Here is a 20,360-nt window from a genome sequence, read left to right on the forward strand (position 1 = left end):
CAGCACCACATGGTTAGCATCCCAGGGAGAAATCATGGGCTCTGATACTAATGTTGGGTGGTCTTGAACCTTCTCAACCCCAAAAGGTAGCTTATGGGATGAGGTTTTCCCTTACACTTAATAACTGACCATCAAGTCCCTTCCACAACCGATGTGGGAGAAACCCCAACAAGGATTTCTTCTTTCCAAGGTGATCATCCATCCCCTGCACGATATCCTCCAACTGGGTAGGCAAAGGCATTTCTCATTTCCTTTTATATTTATTTCATTAGCTTTAGTCAATGCCAAAGAATAGATCCCATCCTCCTCAGCTAGGTTAAGTTTTGTAAGAAAAGATTCTTATTACTTCTTGAAGTACATCTGTACATGAGTATTTGAAGGATTTTTGTCACGAACAATTTTTCAACCTTTGTGAATAAAAAATGATCATTAACAAACGAGATATATGAAATCATCAAAGGCCCACGACGATGTCAAGCAAAGAAAATGATGAAAAAGTAAGGAAATAAAAGATCACCTTGATAGAGAATTTACTAATGCTAAATGCCACTGTATGCTGAAATAAAAATTAAGAAAATAAAAAAATTGAAAACACTTTCAAAAGATAATATATTAATTGTAAACGTTTACTATTAATAATGCTACCATATGATGAAATAAATTAAGAAAACGCTGATATATGTTGAAATTTTTCATAATGGGGGAGGGAGGCAACGATGGACAATGTTTTTTGATCTTTTTTCATAAATGAAATGAAATTAAAAATTTTGCCACTTAAATTTTTTTTTATAATTAGATTGACATCTATTGGCACTAATAATCACCTTTGAAATTTTTTTTAAAAAAATGTTGGGAGAAGCGAACTACCAACTTTCATTTATAAATACAATATTTGCAAAAAATTTTTATAAATAGGTGTACAATTTAAATAAACAATTTTAGATAAATAAAGAAACAACTAAAATGACGTCGTTTAGGAAATGTGAAGGAACATTTACTGGCGCTAAATCCATTTCTCTAAGATTTAAGAAAGCCGCCGCTAAAAGCAATGTCGCTGCTAATCTAATCATAAAACGGCATCGTTTCTCTTAGATCAATCGATTAGATATTTATTCGCGAGCACCAACGGACCAGCACTATACACTGATTTTATCTTCGCTACTAGAAATTCTCTGTTCTTCTTCAATTTCACCTGCAAATCTCCTCAACTGCAGATGCTAATTCTAAAATCTAACAGAAGCCCACTCCAATTCTTCTCCAGTCCTCAATACCCAATTCTTCAATTTCGATTTTTCTCTCGTCTGTCACCTGTGAACCCAAAATCTCTCCTCGTTTAATCTTAATTTCCTAAACTTCTCACTTTCCCGGAAAATTTCGAACATGGCTGCTGCAATAAGATCACAATCTTCGAAACGAACAGCTTCTCTTACGGCTTTCCAGTTCAGGTACTTTTTGTTGAATCACATGCACGCGGGTCGTATGCCCAATACTCACTTCCCTTATCGGACCAAATTGGACGACTTTGTAACCCTATCCCCATACCACTGCACCTCCTTCAAGCCCATCTCGCTCCGTGGCGACTTTGTCGATAAAGGTCTCGGATATCTCGAAAATCAGCGGTTTTCGCCAAAAAATGAGAGCAAAAAACTGAGAGTTATTCTGCGCAATGACTTTAATAATACCTATGGTGACCCACCGGAGGTCTGGCAGCCACCAGGGGCGGGGAGTGTGTCTTTCGTTCGTGGGGGTGGTGGTGGTGGTGCAAGCTCGGGTTCCGGAGGTGGGTTCGTGTCAAATTCAGGAGATGGATCGTGGGGAGGCTCGAATCTGGGTCACAATTTTCCAACCCCTAAGGAGATCTGTAAGGGGCTTGATAAGTTTGTTATTGGACAGGAGAAAGCGAAGAAGGTAGTTTTTCTGGAGTATCATTGCTTTATTATTGTTTATTTGTTTTGAAACATTTATGCATGTGTGTATGTTTTATGAAGACGTTGGATAATATAGTAGTGCAGTTTTTTATCCAGAAAAATTCATGACCAGGTTAAGTCGAATTGTAAACGCATGTGTGTGATATGAAGTTTTTGGATAGTTTAATGCAGTTGTGTCATATGAAGTTTTTGGATAGTTTAATGCAGTTTACATATTGTGAAATTCATGACAAGTTCTGTTGTTGAATTGCGGTTTATATGGCTGCGTAATTATTTGTATAAGCGGCCAAAGTTTGATGAATTTCTTGAATAAGCTATGGTTTCAAGCAGAAAAGTTATCTGCCTGTGTGGGAAATGGATTTTCAATTTATTTTGAAAATTGTGCTTGCTTTATGTCATGTTCTGCGTGTTTCCATTTGCACCTTTGGTGATTGATTTCCAGTTCTTTAAACTATCATTTTAATTTAAATTTTAAGCAAATTATTCTGTGCTGAAATAATGCTTTTACATTTGCATTATTTGCATATGCTGAATGCAGGTGCTGTCTGTTGCAGTTTACAATCACTATAAGAGAATTTGTAATGAGTCCATACAGAAGCGGTTAGATCTAACCTTCAATTTGAATCTACTTTCTTTCCTTTTTTCGACAATGCCGCATTTTGCCAATCCAAGATACGGGTTTTATGGAATCTAAAGGCAATATGGGCATTTTGCTGTATGTGGCAACTACTTTCTTTCTTTTATTGACAATGCAGCACTGTGTCAATACAAGATACACGTTTTATGGAATCTAAAGGCAGTATGCACATTTTTGCTGTATTTGTCAACAATGTTATAGTTCTTTAATTCACATTGTGAAACTTGTTGGGGCTGGGCTGAATGGATTTGTGACTTTAATGATTAAGCATAAAACTAATGATTTCCTCCTGAAATTTCAAATAAAAAACTGTAAAATCTGTAAGAAGATACAGGTTTGACTTTGCATCATTCCTCTGTTTACAAATATAAGTGTTAATAACAATAATATGAGTTGTGGACTCTTTTGTTTTCTATGTATGGAAAAAATTCAACTTCAAAGTTTAGAGCCACCCTTCTGCTTTAGGTGAACTAGCTTGGAAGCGACATTGAATTTCTTGAGCAAGGGTTGTTGCTTGATCCTTCTCCTTTTTGTATTTGGGTATTGCCTTCTTGGTGTATTTTTTTAATCATATATCTTTATTCATAAAAAAAATTACAATGGGTTAATCACATGGTGCTCCTAATAGTTATTTGTTTTTACTTCCATAATCCCCTGTACTATGAAAGGCCACGTGTGAGGTGCTTCCTATAGTGCTTTCCTAAGTGTTAATTATTTTCTAGTCCTGCTAAGGGTGGTATACCCAGGCCTTGAGTGTTAGGTTCAATTCGTCAGAACCTCCAAATGCAAGGATGATGTACATCATATCTCTGTAGTGGTGCTAATGTGATTGGGAAGGCTTGTGCACCAGGTGATGTGTTTTTGGTTTGATCTGAGCTAAGCTGGATTGAATTTAGGGCACCTTCTCTGCTGTACTTTTTTTTTTTGTAACTTCTAATTTCTTTGTTCATAATAATGGGGCTTCCTCCTTTTCACTTCAAGCAGTGACTTTTCTTTGGCCTCCAGTTAAGTTCTTGGGCTTTTTTGAATGTGATTTTGTTACAGTAATTTAATTGTTAGGCCTGCAATTTAAAATTTTAGGTTTAATATGCTAGTCCTGTCTGAGTCATTAAATTCAAGTGTGAACATAAGATGTCAAAAATATGAATGCCATTGATGGTGTATGGTGCTGTTTTTTACTTTTGCTCAATTTTAGAATCCAGTCCTTTCTTTAACATTAATTAATGTGATTTGCAAAGTTAGGCCTGCAGGAGATTCGTGTAATAACTTTGCAAATGAAATGGATGATGATTCTGTAGAACTTGAGAAAAGCAATATTCTTCTAATGGGGCCAACAGGATCAGGTAAATAAGTTTTGTGGTTTCTTTTACCTGGAATCCCTGTTTTTAAGTATTACAGTTTAATATTTTAACACGCTTTGTCTGAATGTTTTAAGCAAAGCTAAAACTACAAAGTATGCCTCCATGCTTTAGTGCAGAACAATTATCACTTTCCTCTCTTAAAAAATATTATAAAACGAACAAGGAAGTTAAAGGTTGAAAAAACCTGAGCACCTGAACAAAACAATCACAAACTCAACTGCCATGGCTGGAAATGTGGGCTTATTAATCTTTATGGATCCTTGTTCTGCTAATTATTTTAATGTCAACATGACAAGTAACCAACCAAGAAAGATGATAGTTGACTTAGTATGAGGTTGGCCTTCCATTTATGGTTGAACTTCTCCTTTTAAAATGTAAAAGTTGGGTATACTCATTTGGTAAGTAGCTTTCTAAAAGTTGGGTATAACTCGTTTGATAAGTAGCTTTTCAGCTTTTAAAAAGCTAGCTTTTAGCGTTTGTTGGGAACTTTTAGAAGTTGCAGGCTAATTTTTAAAAGATAAAAGCTAGCTGATTTCTAACAGATTATTCTACTCCATTGGTGTCCTTTGTTTCTTTCAAATATTACTGAGTTATCAATGCATTAATTACATTTCCTAATACTACATATCAATTGTCATTTAAAACAATTTCAGTCACCTTGCAACTTTTCTGCCAAACACTCAAGAATTCACTTTTTCGTTTAAAAAAAATCCTTCTTCATAGGTGGGACAAATAATATTTATAATTACTGGATTTAGCTCCATTTCACTAGTTCCTTTTTAAAGTTTCTTTTCATCAGCTACAAGGGGGCCAAAAACCAACATCCATCTCCATTAAAAAAATTGAGTAGGATGTTCTTCTCAGCAAATAGTCCTCACCATTTGAAACATCGTTTTCTTTAAATGGCTCAATAAACCATAGCACATGTACCTGAAATATCTCACTTTTTTTAATAGAAAAAGAAGAAATTTTAGCCAAGAGAATATAAATAGAGTTTCATTGATTCTTATTATTCTCATTGTTCAATTTTGATGTTGTTTCAAGGACAGGGAAGACATTACTTGCCAAAACTTTGGCACGGTTTGTGAATGTCCCTTTTGTTATTGCAGATGCAACTACATTGACTCAGGCAAGTCGGCAACTTTCCACTGCTTATTTTGTAGTTGGATACCACTTTTGCTGCATACATTTTTCTCTCATGGTGTGCGTATGTTTGTGTGTTATAAGTTCTGGAAAAAAAATATTTTAATCTCAATGAATTTTTCATTCATTTGTTGTTCTCTTATTTCCTAAAATAGATTTATAAGTTTATTCAATGTGTTGCTTAGAATGCTAGAACACATACTCAGGGCATATGGGTGTCTGGCATGACCTTTTTTCACTCCAAAAATACTATGGAATGAGCTTATTCTTTTTCTTTTTCATTGTTTTGTCTGATATTAATTTTGGGAATGAGTCTGCTTGCTTGAGCTCTTTCTCTCATTGGTGGGCATCAATGTCAGATGGAGGTGTAAAAATATCATTATTTTTTCTAGTTCAGAGTCCAAATTTAGTTAGGACCCTCTCTCCCTCTGTGTATGAGTTTAGGTTTAACATTTAGCTGAAGAAGAAAAATCTTGGTTTATCTATCATCTTTGCTATGTTTTCCATTGTTCTATATATTTATTTATTCATTCATTCATTTATTTTGAGGGATGACCATGACAGCATATTGCTTGCACTGCCTTGCAGGCTGGATATGTAGGGGAAGATGTGGAATCCATATTATACAAGCTCCTAACTGTAAGTCAGTGCAGGCCTTTGCTATGAACATGCTTTGGATATTTGTATGTTGTGGTATAACTGAATGTGATGTTCTTTGGTACATCTGCACACTCTGTTAGATCATGCTTTGTACTCCTATCTCTTTTTATTAAAAGTTTTTGGTCCTCTTTCTCACTTCGACACAAATATACTGATATTGAATGCTGATATCAAGTTGGAGGAGAAAAACTGTTCTTTTCCCCAGCTTTAATAATATATATGGCATTAAATTTTAAATGCAACACCCACAAGGCTTTGATGCCAAATGAAAAGGGCGATGTGCAAAGCCTTACCTTGCAATCTGGAAGGCTCCTTTCTGTGAGTTGAACCTATCACCTTTAGGTTTGAGTCCTGTATTTGTTGGGTGAAGGCTCACTCTCAAAAAAGCATGGAGTTTCCATAAATAAATAAATAAAAGATGGCTTCACTTGTTTGGAGGAGTGAGGGTGCAATTTCATCAGGTCTCCCTCCAAAATTTGTATTTTGCCTTTATTCTTTTGTTGGGGCAACTTTTTGCTCTTCTTGTCAGAAAAACAATAGTTCATCTCTCTAGCTTCTGACGTCAGTTGTTTATTTGAGGAGTTGGTTGCTTTAGAATCTATTGCATTTTAATCTTTACTTGAAGTAGAAGAAATAAGAACTTTGTAAGGCTTTATGTCAAAAACTCACTGATTTAAAGTGGCATATGAATGTTGTGCAGTGGACCCCATGGACCATTAAGTTGCTTTCCACATATTTTAACTTAATTATTTGTCGTGAAAAATTGGCAGGAGTATGTAATTCTGTGCTTAGTCAAGATTTGCGATGTGCATTGTTTGTGTCTTAGGTTGCCGACTATAATGTGGCTGCAGCTCAGCAGGGCATTGTTTACATTGATGAAGTTGACAAGATTACTAAAAAGGTTCGTCAAATGCTTTTGAATGGTTTGAAAATTTATTTATTAGTGGAATATTCATGTAGATTCTTTTTTGCACTCTCTTTGCATCTTCCTTTTTGCATATGCAGGCTGAGAGCCTTAACATCAGTAGAGATGTATCAGGGGAGGGTGTCCAACAAGCATTATTGAAAATGCTGGAAGGAACGGTAAGCTCACTTTTCACTTCATATTCCAGAAATTAGGGTGAATATCCTGTTACTTGCAATATATGCATGATGGTTTGCTCTTTTGAATGCTCTTTCAAAGCTATCAGGAGTCCTTATTTTACAGAAGATTTACTCTATTGAAGATTGAAAAAACTGCTGATCTACAGAGCTGTTTCTGCACAGGTTGTGAATGTTCCAGAGAAGGGAGCTCGCAAGCACCCCAGAGGTGACAGTATTCAGGTATGTATGCTTTGTAGTTTATAATTTTTTTACAGATCAGCATAATATATTTCAAAAAGAAATCTTGAAACAATATAGTAACATTTTGTTGATCAGTCAAACAATATAGAACCATTTTTTTATCACCCAAACAACATTGAAACTTGTCACTTGTGGATTTAATGTGTTTGCAGAACTTGTCAGACAATTCTCACGAGGGAATTTCACCCGATCGAGAGTTTTTTCCTCTATTAGATTAAGGGCTGTTAAATTTTTCCTCGCTACCGCATTCCAAGTTATTTTAGATCTACCCCTATCCTTTTTCTAGCACTCCTTCTCACAGGTGCTTTACTAAGCCTGCGTTTCAAAAGTCCAAACCATCTAAGCCACCCGTCCCTTATTTTGTTTTCATCCATATATGCTCATTTCTTACTTCATCTTTTAATGTTAAACCATTCATCCACCTTGACATTCCCATTTCAGCAACTTTTACTTTTTGTACATGGTGTTTCTTAGTTGCCATAGACATCATAATTTTTCCCTTGGCAATCAAATATGCTTACTTTAGCTATAAGAGCAGGATTTTTGTTTTTTTGTTTTTTTTCAACTGTTTATGCTGTTTTATGTTTCACCACAGATTGACACAAAGGATATTCTCTTCATATGTGGGGGTGCATTTATTGACCTAGAGAAAGCAATCTCAGAGAGGTTAATTTGTTAAAAAATTTCACCCCCTCCCCATTTTTCTCTTTTTTAGTGGCTTTAACCCCTGTAGAACTGCTATACTGAAGTGGTTTTTATTAATTCCAGGCGCCAAGATTCATCTATAGGGTTTGGTGCACCAGTTCGTGCTAATATGAGATCTGGTGGTCCTATTGATGCTTCTGTGGCATCATCTTTATTGGAGAGTGTAAGTGCATACGTGATTTTGACTAACAATTATAAGATTATATTTATTTATGAAAGACCCTAGTTTTACCCAGCTCATTCCCTATATGTATTTTGTCATGTTTGCCAGGTTGAAAGCAGTGATCTTATTGCATATGGTTTAATACCTGAGTTTGTTGGACGTTTTCCAATCCTTGTTAGCTTGTCAGCTCTCAATGAGAATCAACTTGTCCAGGTAGTCCTTGTATCCCAACTATTTTAATTGATTGATGTAATTATTTTGCTACTTTTATTATAATTTGAAAACTATTTTTTTTTTAAATATTCGTCACTGATAAATTTGCAGAAATTATGAAACCCAGATGTATGAGCAAATTGGAATTAAAAATCATTTTGAGTTTGCATCTACTTGTTTTGACATGACCATAACTTTCAGTTTCATATTTTCCCTTCTTCCATTTGAAACTTTTTCATTGGGAAAACATTTGATTGAATTAACGATCAACCGAATATTCTTTTTTATTTTAATTCCTAACAGACACTGACATTTTTTTCTCTGTAGGTGTTAACAGAACCGAAAAATGCATTGGGGAAGCAGTACAAGAAGTTGTTTCATATGAATGGAGTAAGTTTATCTTCTAAGTTACCCTTCTTCCTAGAAAGCATCTAGGAAAGTCGAGCCATCCACTTTAAATATTGAGTCCATGCATTATTGTACTGGATTTGGTTGTTCTGTGGAACCTTGCTCTTTTCTTCCCGAGACGTGTCATGCATCGTTTCTTTGGCCTGTGGACATTATTTCTTAACCTATATTGATTGAATTATTCTCATTTTTCTCAGGTTAAGCTGCACTTCACGAAAAATGCTTTGAGAATAATTGCTAGAAAAGCAATGTCTAAGAATACTGGTGCTCGGGGCTTACGATCTATATTGGAGAATATTTTGATGGATGCTATGTATGAGGTATCTGATCCCTCCTGTACTTAATGTTCTTAGGATTAATATGAAGTTGGGAGATTGCTGAGGATGTTGCCCGTAACGTTAGAACTGGCTTAATCAAAAACTGCTTTGGAAGGAGAGTTTCATGGGACAGCAGAGATAATGACTATTGATACTAAGTAAGAGAACCCAAAAGTAACTGGAAGTAGTAGCGCAATATGAGGGACAGAGGACTCAGATGTATTGGACATGAAGGATGGATTAATAAACCACTCTGTGTGTGTGTGTGCGGTGTAGTGTGTCTTTGTGTCTCTGGGGACCAACCCAAAAGTAACTGAAAGTAGTTATGAAATATGAGGGACAGAGGACCCAGATGTATTGGACATGAAGGATGTTATTAGGCCGTAAACCTCTGTGTGTGTGTCTGTGTCTGTGTTTTGTGTCACAGGGATGTACCATTAGAACAAATAATATTTTCTAGTAAAGAAAAGACCAAACTATTGTCAACAGAAGCTGCTAAATGAAACTAAAAGCTTTCAAGCCAAAGGGAAGATATGTCTTTGAATAGATTGGATTATTGGAACCAGTGTTCTAAAAGGTGAAAGTGTAATGGGAGGGGTTTTAACACATAAAGTGAGGTGTGAGCCTCAAGGTGTTAAAGCTTAAAACTTTTTAGAAATTTTATTTTTTATAAATGAAGAAATTACTTATATATTAGAATATAAGGAAAATTACAGATGAAATTTCAAAAAAAAAAAAAAAATCAAATATGATTTATAAACTACTCACAAATCATTTTAAGCATACAAACATAAAATCATTTTAGAAAACCATGCTGATAGAAACCATAACATGACAAATTCAAAATGTGTGAATGATACAACATGCTACATTCAATTGTTTTGGAAAGGTTTACATTCAAGAGTAGATTCATACAAATTAGATCATTCCTTGGTCATGTATTATATACATCTAATCAAAATTTTCAGGCTAATTTATAACCAATTCGAACTTTAAAAAATGCACAAACTCAAGTCCATAATCCTCACCTTAGAATATTTGGATATTCATAATTAGCTTGTTTATAAATATCTGGATGTTTTATATGTTTAATGCATTTAATCTCATGGTAAATATGAATATAAATTTATTTAGATACTAAAGTTGTTTTACTCATTTGGGGGATTTCTTTTTTTTGGGGGGCCCCCCGGGGGGGGGGGGGGGGAGAGGAATTTTCAGAGCTACAATTATAAATTAACTTTAACTTGTAAGATCTTTGCTGAAGTATTGAGTAAAACAGAAGATCTAATAACAACAATAGGTCTCTCCCTCTATTTATAATATTTGCCAAATACATACTAATAACCGCAATACCATTACTCACACTTTTAATATAACTCTAGCATACACTAATAATGCTAAATGACCAAAATAACCATTAACACGCCCGCTCACGTTGGAGCATAGATATCATATGCTCCTAGCTTGTTACAAATGAATGTAACATGAGCACTCCCAAAGCTTTAGTGAACAAGTTAGCAAGTTGCACATCAGACTTCACATAAGTGGTTGTAATGAGCTTCTGCACCAGTTTCTTTTGAACAAAGCTGCAATCAACTCCAATGTGTTTCATCCATTCATGGAAGATTGGTGGAGTTAATATGAATAGTAGTTTGGTTATCACACATCAACTCCATGGATCTAGAATGTGGAAAACCTAGTTCGTCCAACATGTTTTTCAATCAAACAAGTTCACATGTGGTGTGAGTCATGACTTTACACTCTAATTCAACACTATATTTGGATACCTCTATTTGTTTCTTACTTTTCCAGGAAGCCAAATTACCACTAACAAAGATACAATACCTGGTTGGGGATTTTTTTGTTGGAAGGGGAGCGTGGAAACAGCCTCTTGCAAAAATGCAAGGTAAGGCTGCATACTATAGACCCTTTGTGGTCCGCCCCTCCCCGGACCTCGCATACGCGGGAGGTTTGTGCACCGGGCTGCCCTTTTTTAAGGTGATTCAACCCAATTTTTATCTGTATACCCCTAAATATGAGTGTGACCTTGATCTTAATATAAGAGACCTCTCCCAAGTGCACCTTTTAGATATCTCAATATGCGAATTACTACATACAAATGACTTGTTCTTAAATAATCCAAAAATTGACTCGCAACACTTGTTTGCAAAAGATATATGTGGTCAAGTAACCGTGAGAGAATTTGAATTTCCAACAAGTCTTTGGCCAACAAAACACCCATATCTGACACTAACTTACTATTAGGATCCATGGGTGTATCCACAAGTTTGGATCCCAACTGTTGAGTCTCATCCAAAAGATAAAGAACGTACTTTCTTGGTAACAAAAAGGTTCCTATACAAGATCTAAATACTTTTATAAGAAGTACTTTAATGATTCCAAATCTTTGGTTTGAAACTTATATGTTGATAGTGTTTTAGGCATTGGATACCTTGATTATTATCACTAGTAATCACAATTTCATCTACATAAACAATATGCAAAATCCTACTAACTAGAGTGATGTAGGACGGTTCTAAGTAGCCCTAGTCCTACGGTTGACCCTCTTTGTAGCACACACAATATCACAATCTATGGGAAGAATTGAATCAACCAAGCATGAACATCACAAACATATTCTAATGATCACAAGTTGTTCAGCTTTTGAAAACGCATGTGATTTGGTTAGAAATCCTTAGTTGATCATTTCATTCTAGTAATCAAGTTCACTTAAAAGATGTTATATTAAAAGTTTTAGATCACAAGTCCAAGCATACAAATCAAATATCCCTAAGCACGGTACTAGCTAGCATGTTCATGCTGAAAATCTAGGAAGATTCAAAGAGAATGAATAAGGTTTTTCAATCAAGTATTTGGATAGAGTTTCAAGGCTTACAAGGTACCTTTGGGGGCTGTCTTAGATGGTCACAAACAAGGAATTGAAACGAGCTTATCAAAAGATTCGAAATGACAAACACCAAGACACACGAGTACTCGATTCACACCATGAACAAGCTTGTTGATCCTTTGGAATTTTGAGACAATAATGAATCTTGAGGAAGGTTGTGGCTGTGGGCTATGAAAGAGAAGTGGGCGTGTAGTGTTGATGATGACGTTGATGTTGTCGTGGTCTCTCACCACCTAATCTCCGGGGAGATGGAATGTAGTCTCACACTAACTCACAAGGAGAAGAACAAGATTCACAAGTCTAAACAAAGGCTTCTTTTTTTAATTGATAATGCTATGATCTTTACAATACAAGTGATGACATATTTATAGCCTTATATGAGCATGCACATGACTTGCACATGGCTTCTTAAGAGATTTAAAGATAATACAAAAGTAAAATATAGAAGGCAAGACACTCTGACTTGCAAGTTGTCATCCTCTCTTCAATTGTTGTAACTAAAGTCTTCAATTGCATAAAGTTTACACTTGCTGCAACTAAAGTCTTCAATTGCTATGACTAAAGTTCTTTGACTTGCAAGTTTCCAAGCTAGCTTCTAAGAGAAGCTTTAATTGTTGTAAATAAAGTCTGCAATTGCTGCAACAAAAGTCTTCAATTGCATAAAGTTTGCAATTGCTGCAGCTAAAGTCTTCAATTGCATAAAGTTTACAATTGTTGCAAATAAAGTTCACATCTAATGGTGAACTTCAGGTGGTTGTCCACATGTCATAATATCTGTGAAGGATACTCTGGGTGCATGTTGATCCCCATCATAGAGTATGACAATAAAACACAGAGTGATCTACTACACACTATTGAAGGCCAAACTCAAGTACTATAGCACTAAATTGACCAAAGCATGCTCTGGGAGACTGTTTCAAACTAATGATTTCTAAAGCTAGCACTCTAAGCTTGACTCCCCTTGAGCAACAAACCCAGGTGGTTGTGCCATATAAACCTTCTCTTGATGATCTCCATGCAAGAAGACATTCATCACATCAAACTGATACAAAAGCCAGTGACAAGTAGTGGCCAAAGAGATGAATAGAGGTACTAAGGTGAGTTGAGAGATTGAGGAGAATGTGTCTGAATAATTCAAACTATACACTTGAGTATATCCCTTAGCAACAAGATATGCCTTTAGGCGAGCCATAGAATCATCATGGTTGACTTTCATAGTATATATTCAGAAACAACCAACCATATATCTTTCAGAAGGATGAGATGCCAAATCTCATGTATCATTTTCCTTTAATGCATTCATCTCTTCAACCATTGCGTTCCTCCATCTAGAGTGGGCTAAGGTTTCATAGACAAATTTAGGAAGAGCAATTTAAGTGAGAGTAGTAACAAAACAATAATAAGAGAGTGACAAGAAATCATAGCAAACAATGTTGGAGATGGGATTTTGTGCACACGTGCATTCACCTCTGAACAATAAGGAGAGGATCAACATTGTGGGAACTGGGATCATCGGACAAGAACACCAAAGGCATATCAGTAGAAGTTGGAGGGACTCTCTTCCCTTGAGCCATTGTCCTAAATTCCTTTGAAAATTAGAATAATTGAGACAATGAGAATGATTCAAACTACATTGAAACATAAGTGGATGATTGGACACAGACAACAAGCTAGATTTTGGAAAGTTAGGTAGAGGAAGAGGCTCATTAAGGTGAGAAGCACTCAAGGACTGAGAACATACTCAAAGAAGATAACATCAGCAAAAACAAAAGAAGAGATGAAGAGTTGGATTATAACAATGATATCCTTTTGAGTGCGAGAGTAGCTCAGAAATACACATGTTATAACATGAGGATCCAACTTATCTATCCTAGGGGTTTACTCATGAAGAAAGGATACGCAACCAAATGTATGAGGAGGTAAACAAAATAAAGGAGCATTCATGAAGAGATAGGGAATTTTGCCGCCAAGAACAGAAGACGACATCCTATTGATAGGATAGTGGGCAAATAGTACAACATCTCTCCAAAAGACTTTATAAACATTCATTTGATAAAGGTAAAAGGGGCTTCAAGGTTATGCTTATTTTTCCTATTTGCAACCCCGTTTCGCCATGGAGTGTGGGCACTAAATGACTAATGAACAATACCAAACTGAGTCATAGAAGTAGTGAATTGGGTACTGAAGTACTCTTTAGCGTTATCACTCCGAAGTATCCAAACAAGCAAACCAAATTGAGTCTTGATTTAAAAAAAAAAGGCACAAAAGATATGAAACAACTTAGAAAGAACTTTTATTAAATAGAGCCAAGTCATGCTTGAATAATAAGTTACTGAATATAGGAAACCCAACTTGGATGCAACCCCTAGGACCCCAAACATCAAGATGGACCAATACCAAAAGGCCTATTGTGCATTTATTGACTCAAGAAGCAAAAGGAACATAATGATGCTTTTCCAACTGACAAGACTCCCACTCAAGACTAGACATAGGACTCAAAGTAGAAACTAATTGTTTAAAGTTGAACAATTTATGATTTGGTAATCTTGCTAGTTGACATAAAATTGAAAGGGATCTTGGGAATATTCAAAATTAAAGGAAGATAAATAGAGAAAATGGGATTTATAGTCCTTGGTTCTTTAAACAACATTACTGAAGCCATTAGCAAGGGTTATGCAAGGTAATAGAGAAGAAATTAGGTATACCTATCTGATCAATGATAGTTGAATCTATAACCCGAGAACTACCGTTGAGATCCCAATATTGCACAATAGTTTGGGATATATGATGGCTGCATTGGTGATGCAAGACGGTTTACCATGGAGATCCAAACATTGCTTATAGTATGACCTTCTCGCCCACAATCAATGCACTTGCAAGGAGGGCCTATACCTCATCTATTTCTTCCATTGCACACTTGAACCTCCTTGAGAGCTTTTGTGGTTGCTTGGTAGAAAATCAAAATCTCCCTATGTAACAAAAGTAATCCTCTTAGACTTAGGGGTTGAAACACTAGATGCAAGGACTAGGGAATGTGTGCCAGAAGAAGCACAAAGTATGCGAGAATAAACATTGGCAAAGGATGGCAACTTTGCACTATGAAGTATCTGGGGCTAAGCTGCCTCAAACTCGGGTTTCAAACTCACTAGAACCTGAAGAGCTATCATCTGCTTTCTCTGCTTCTGCTTCTACATCTTGTGAACATCGGCAATTATGGGTTGCATGATGTTAAGCTCCTTATGAATTCGCTTCATCTTTGCAAATGACTCTATGGTACTCCTATCTCCATGTTGTAACTGAAAGTACTCCAAGGATAGATCATGTATACGACATACGTTTAATGTTATTGAAATACAAGAGCTTGACATAATCCCAAATCTCCTTGGATACATCCAAATGCATGCACATCCGTGCAATTTGGGGTTCCATCAAGTTCCACAAGAGGCAAACAATAAGTGCATCTTCCACTTAAACAATGGGTGCACGTACGATAACTTGTTGCAAGTTAGGAGGCTTTCTCTCTAGATGTTTGTGTGCTTTGCTATAATAATTCAGAGACAGCATCTCATATTTTTTTTGCATTGCGATTACTCAAGAGGGTTTGGAATGAGTTGCTTGGTGTTCTGGGAGAAGGTTGGGTTTGTCCAATATTGGTGTAGGAATTTTTGGCTATTTCATTTGTGGGTTTGGAAGAAGGATAGGTCTGCGTGATGGGAATGTGGTGTCTTTGCAGTTTTGTGGGGGTTATGGTTGGACCATAATGCACGGATCTTTCTGGGGAAGAAGTTGGATTGGCTAGCGGTGTTGGAAGAGATTCAATATATGGCCTGGTTGCGGTGTGTTGGGTTTGGGTTTTCCAGGAAAGTAAGCTTTCTGGAAGTTTGAGATTGGAGGAATCAGATGGCTTGATTTTTTTCTTTTCTTTTCTTTCTTTGTTGTTTTTTAATTTTTTTCCCTTTGGCTTGTTCCAGATTTTTTTGGGAGATGTTTTATTCTCATTTTTGTAAATTCTTCTATTAATGAAATCTTTTCTTTTGCTGTTGGAAAAAACAGTAAATGCATCTTCCTGAATCCACACTTCTTTTCTTTTTTATTATCAAAGGGCTTGGATTGGAACAAGTGTTCAGATTTTCCTAAGCATGTCACTTAGATCTTAATAGCCTCAGACCACTGAATATAATTCTTTCGATCCAACTATTTGGTTGTTCTGTGACAGTGATAAAGGGAACATAACTTCGGGATCCATAGACTTCATCTGAACACTCACAAATGAATGCAACAACAAACAAGGTGAGCTTCCAGAACAACCAGAACAATCACAAATAAGGTTATAACTGGTGGCTCAACAATGAACAAGTAACCAACAGCCCGACATAGAACTGCCAGAGTCTCCAAAATTAGCCTACACACACTGCCACTGCCACAAGGGTCCAACCGATCGCCTTAATAGTAATGAACAACAGCTAACTAATTGCCGCGAGTGAACGACTAAAAAAAGGTTGTATCTTTGACCAAAATACGTGACCGACAACTTTATATTATGGTCTACGGAAGGATTTAAATCATTTTGGAGGAAATAGGAGGCAAAATTGCCCGGAAAGTGCTCTCATGTGCTTGTGTGTGGGGATGGACCTTCCGGCAGTTGGAAAGTACATGGGGGCTCGTGGCTGATCCTCCGGCGATGAAATTTCAGCACTTACAAATCTGGGGATTTTGTGACTGGCTATGGTGTTGCTTTTGCGAAATATGGAGGGGTGCATGGCTGATCCTCCAGCAATGGAATTTGACCACTTACAGATCGGAGGATTTCGTGGCTGGCTATGGTGTTGGTTTTGTGAAATATGGAGGGGTTGTTGTGATTTTGGAAAAGCAGCACTGTCCAGGGAGTTTTTGGTGACTGCTGTGTTTTCCGGTGACCTCTAGACTTGTTTAAGATCTATAGATGTGTGGCTGATCCTCCTAAGATAGCAAATTCACATAGAATGATCAGATTTAAGGTTTAGGGTTTAGTTTGGCAAGTAGGATTTAGGTCAGATCTACTCTGATACCATGTTGAAGTATCGAGTAAAATGGAAGACCTAATCACAATGCTAGCACATACAAACATTGCTAACACTAGCACAATGCTAACACATTAACTTAACACTAGCACATACTAACAATGCTAAATGACCAAAATAGCCATTAACAACGATAAATTTTTCTTCTGTACAATAAGAAGAGAGTTCACTAAATGGTAAAGAATATGCAGAGTACGAGAATCCTCCCAACATGGAATAGAAACCAGAGAGCCATGTCAAATAGTAGTAAAGCCTGCCAAGAACAGCATAGGAAAAGATGGGAACCAGACTGAACTTTTTAAAGGATATAGTACATAGGGGGTTAGTGCCTTAAAAGGCCTCCTACTTTGCAATACTTTGTTGGCATTAAGTGGATGACCAATAGATCTTCCAATTATGCCTTAGAAGCCCCCAAGGGAACATCAAGAGCTCGCACTCTGAATCTAACCCACAGCCTAGCAGGATATATAACTCAAAAACTATCAATACATGTTTACATTTTATTCTTGCCCTCACTTTTTGCATTTCTTCTCTTTCCTCCTGATATCTTTTTCGAACAAAATTTTTTTACCTGTTTATTTTCAATTTTCTCTCATTTTTGCCTTAGCATTCTTCGGCCTGCTGGAAGACGACAGAAATAACTCGCTATTGAGTTACAAGTTTTTTTTCCTTTCCGGAAACAAAATGCTAATAATTTCAACAATTTAAATCGTTCTGCAGATTCCTGACACGAGAACAGGTGATGATATAATTGATGCCGTTGTTGTAGATGAAGAGGCTGTTGGATGCGATGAGTGCGGGGCCAGTGCTAAAATTCTTCACAGTAAGGGTGCATTGGATCGCTATCTTTCACAACACAGTTCAAAAGATACAGAGGTGTGTGCATGGTTCATCTGGATACTTTTTCTTGCCTGTTCCTGCTTAAAATCTCCTTGTAAGATAAAATTTTACATTCTAGTGCTTTGGTGTTGTGTTACAGACTACCCCGGAGGGGTCTGACGGTGAACCTGAGGTTGAACCGGAGCTCCCTTCTGTTGTCGCCAGCTTGTGACCTTGAAGATTTTTTATTTTTATTTTTATTTTTATTTTTTTACTGGTGTTCTTTCTGTAAATTAATAAATTTCAGTGAAACGCAGTAGTTGATTAGTGAAATATGCCATTATACTACACAATTATTCAGTGTTGGCTCAATAACTAGGTCCAATCAGTACAATTGTGTATATAATGAAAGTTCAAAAGCTGATAGAACTTTTCATCTGTCTTGCAACCCTCAGAGCTACAAGCATCGCACCCTAAAGAATCAAATGAGTAGAGCAGCAGTTTTACAATTTAGCTAGGGATGCCTAATTTGCTCAAAATTAAGAAGAGACAAATTTGTTGAATGATAAATGTTTCAGTATGTTTATCATAATTCATAAATATGCTTATATTTTGCATGTAATAATTATTGGTGTGCAATTTTATTTAAACAAAAACTTGTAGCAAATGAAATTTGCAATTTTTTGTTGTTACAATGAACTTTTTCATTAAGCTTGCCCTTAACATTGAACCTAGGAAATATTAAAAAAAAAATGCAAAGTGGTAGTATTATTTAGATAAATAATAATATAAATTTGAAAAAATAAATTTTATAACTAAAATTATAGGCGACCTAGAAGTACCCCAAATAATAAATTTTCAAATTTATTGAAATTTAAAACATCACTTAATTGATAAATAAGTAAATAAAAATAATAAGTATAAAGATTTTAGATATCAAATCATAATTTAAAATTTTCAATATTTATTAATATTTTTAAAGAAGTTATTTAATTGAGATTTTTTACAAAAATAAAAAAAAATGTGTTTTTAAAATTTTTTTACCCATAATTATATGTAAATGCTAAGATTTAATATTTTGCACAATTTTAATTAGCATATTATATTTGTAAATTTTTATTTTTTTATTTTTGCATCTACATGGCGCCATAATAGTATTTCATATATATTATCCTCATACTATCATATATATATATATATATATATATATTATTCCCATACTATCATCTGCGGCGCACATGACATGTTTACTAATATATTAAAAAAATAAACCATAAATGTAATAATCCAAAAAAAATATAGAATAATAATAATGGTTATTTAGTTAGTATCAAAACGAAAGTATTTTTCTCTTAGGATCCTTGATTCCATGTTTGATGATGCCTAAGAAAGATCTTATCTAAACGAGTGCTTAGAAACTATTGCGGTTCAGTCGCTCCCTAGAGGTCGACTTGGTCCAAATGAAATTTCATAGGATAAAAATACTGTTTGTATACATAATAAGTATATATATATATATAAAATAATGTTTTAACTAACATAATCTGTAGAAATATATGATAAAATAATAATAATATATGTATCTTATACGAGGCTCACAAGATCGTGTAGGGCTCACATGAGTCCTGAAGTCGTGTGGGGATCCACATGAGTGTCGAAACGGTATAAAACTTATAAAATGGTATGAGGACTATTGGAGTTACATAAGATGATAAGACCCACTTGGGTCTCAAAATTGTGTGGAGTCCACAAGACCATTTGGGGCTCACATGAGTTTTCGAAATTCAAACTTAATTTCTTTTTCAAAATTTTTTTAAAAAAAAACACTAAAATATAGTTTAAAAATAATAACAATGATAATAATAATGATTTAAAAAAATAATTAATTAATTAAGTGTGAGTGTTGGCAAGTACTCCCATTTCTCCCATATGATTCTCATCCCCATCCCATATTTAGCCCAAACCTAACTCATCTCATGCCTAGGGGTGGCAAAACGGGTCATAACCCGTTGGGTCACTCAGACCCGTTCGTTTTAAACGGGTTCGGGTTTAAGAAAGTCAACCCATTTAATAAATGGGCGGGTCACGGGTTGACCAGTTTATACATTGGTCAACCGGGTTTGGATCGGGTCGCCCAATGGGTGACCCATTTATTTGGCTCCTATTCCTATATATATATTACACATAAACCTTAAACCCTAAATTTCCTTGTGGCCGCAGCTGCGTCCTGCTGGGTTTCACTACCCTCGTCCCTTCTGCTTCGTCGCGTGGGAGATGGGTGGCCATCTTCATCAATCATCATCCAGTTGCAGACTTGCACAGTTACAATATCCTTCCCTCTCCCACAAAATCCCAATCCCGACTCCACGGCTTCGCCTCTCTCTCACAAATAGTCTCCTCTCCTACGGCATATCCTCTCGCCTCTCAAGCCCTCGACTCTCGCTCTTTACTCTCGCAATCGCAACCTCACAACCTCGCAGGTGATAAGTCAGTTCGAACTTTGACTTCGCAGTTCTCCACTCATGTCTGGTCTGATCTGCCAGAACAGATCTGGTCATTCTCGGGACTCGCCGTAGTCTCCATCCCAATTTTTCGTCTCCGTCTTCGTCTCTGTATCCAGCTGACTCGTGGTCATTCAGGCTTTGCTCGCTTAGTTTACTGATCTTGTTTGAATCTGATAAGTGAGGAAGCCGA

General features: G+C 36.0%; 1 protein-coding gene across 1 annotated transcript; it reads left to right on the top strand.

Annotated features, from left to right (window-relative positions):
- The first annotated feature begins 1,099 nt into the window (after positions 1-1,099).
- On the top strand, positions 1,100-18,104 carry LOC131146197 (CLP protease regulatory subunit CLPX1, mitochondrial). The gene is made up of 15 exons (XM_058095602.1): positions 1,100-1,908; positions 2,467-2,528; positions 3,808-3,908; positions 4,976-5,055; positions 5,658-5,708; positions 6,556-6,630; positions 6,735-6,812; positions 6,996-7,052; positions 7,669-7,739; positions 7,842-7,941; positions 8,050-8,154; positions 8,482-8,544; positions 8,760-8,882; positions 17,568-17,723; positions 17,827-18,104. The coding sequence occupies exons 1-15, from the start codon at positions 1,381-1,383 to the stop codon at positions 17,896-17,898; spliced, it is 1,722 nt and encodes a 573-aa protein (XP_057951585.1). The 5' UTR covers positions 1,100-1,380; the 3' UTR covers positions 17,899-18,104.
- Positions 18,105-20,360: the final 2,256 nt, after the last annotated feature.

Source organism: Malania oleifera, chromosome 13 (genome assembly GCF_029873635.1).
Source record: "Malania oleifera isolate guangnan ecotype guangnan chromosome 13, ASM2987363v1, whole genome shotgun sequence".
Classification (NCBI taxonomy): domain Eukaryota; kingdom Viridiplantae; phylum Streptophyta; class Magnoliopsida; order Santalales; family Ximeniaceae; genus Malania; species Malania oleifera.

Coding starts and splice junctions, on each gene's coding strand:
- LOC131146197 (XM_058095602.1), top strand. CDS start 1,381: ATGGCTGCTGCAATAAGATCACAATCTTCGAAACGAACAGCTTCTCTT. Junction 7,942..8,049: donor CATCATCTTTATTGGAGAGT/GTAAGTGCATAC, acceptor CATGTTTGCCAG/GTTGAAAGCAGTGATCTTAT. Junction 8,545..8,759: donor AGTTGTTTCATATGAATGGA/GTAAGTTTATCT, acceptor CATTTTTCTCAG/GTTAAGCTGCACTTCACGAA.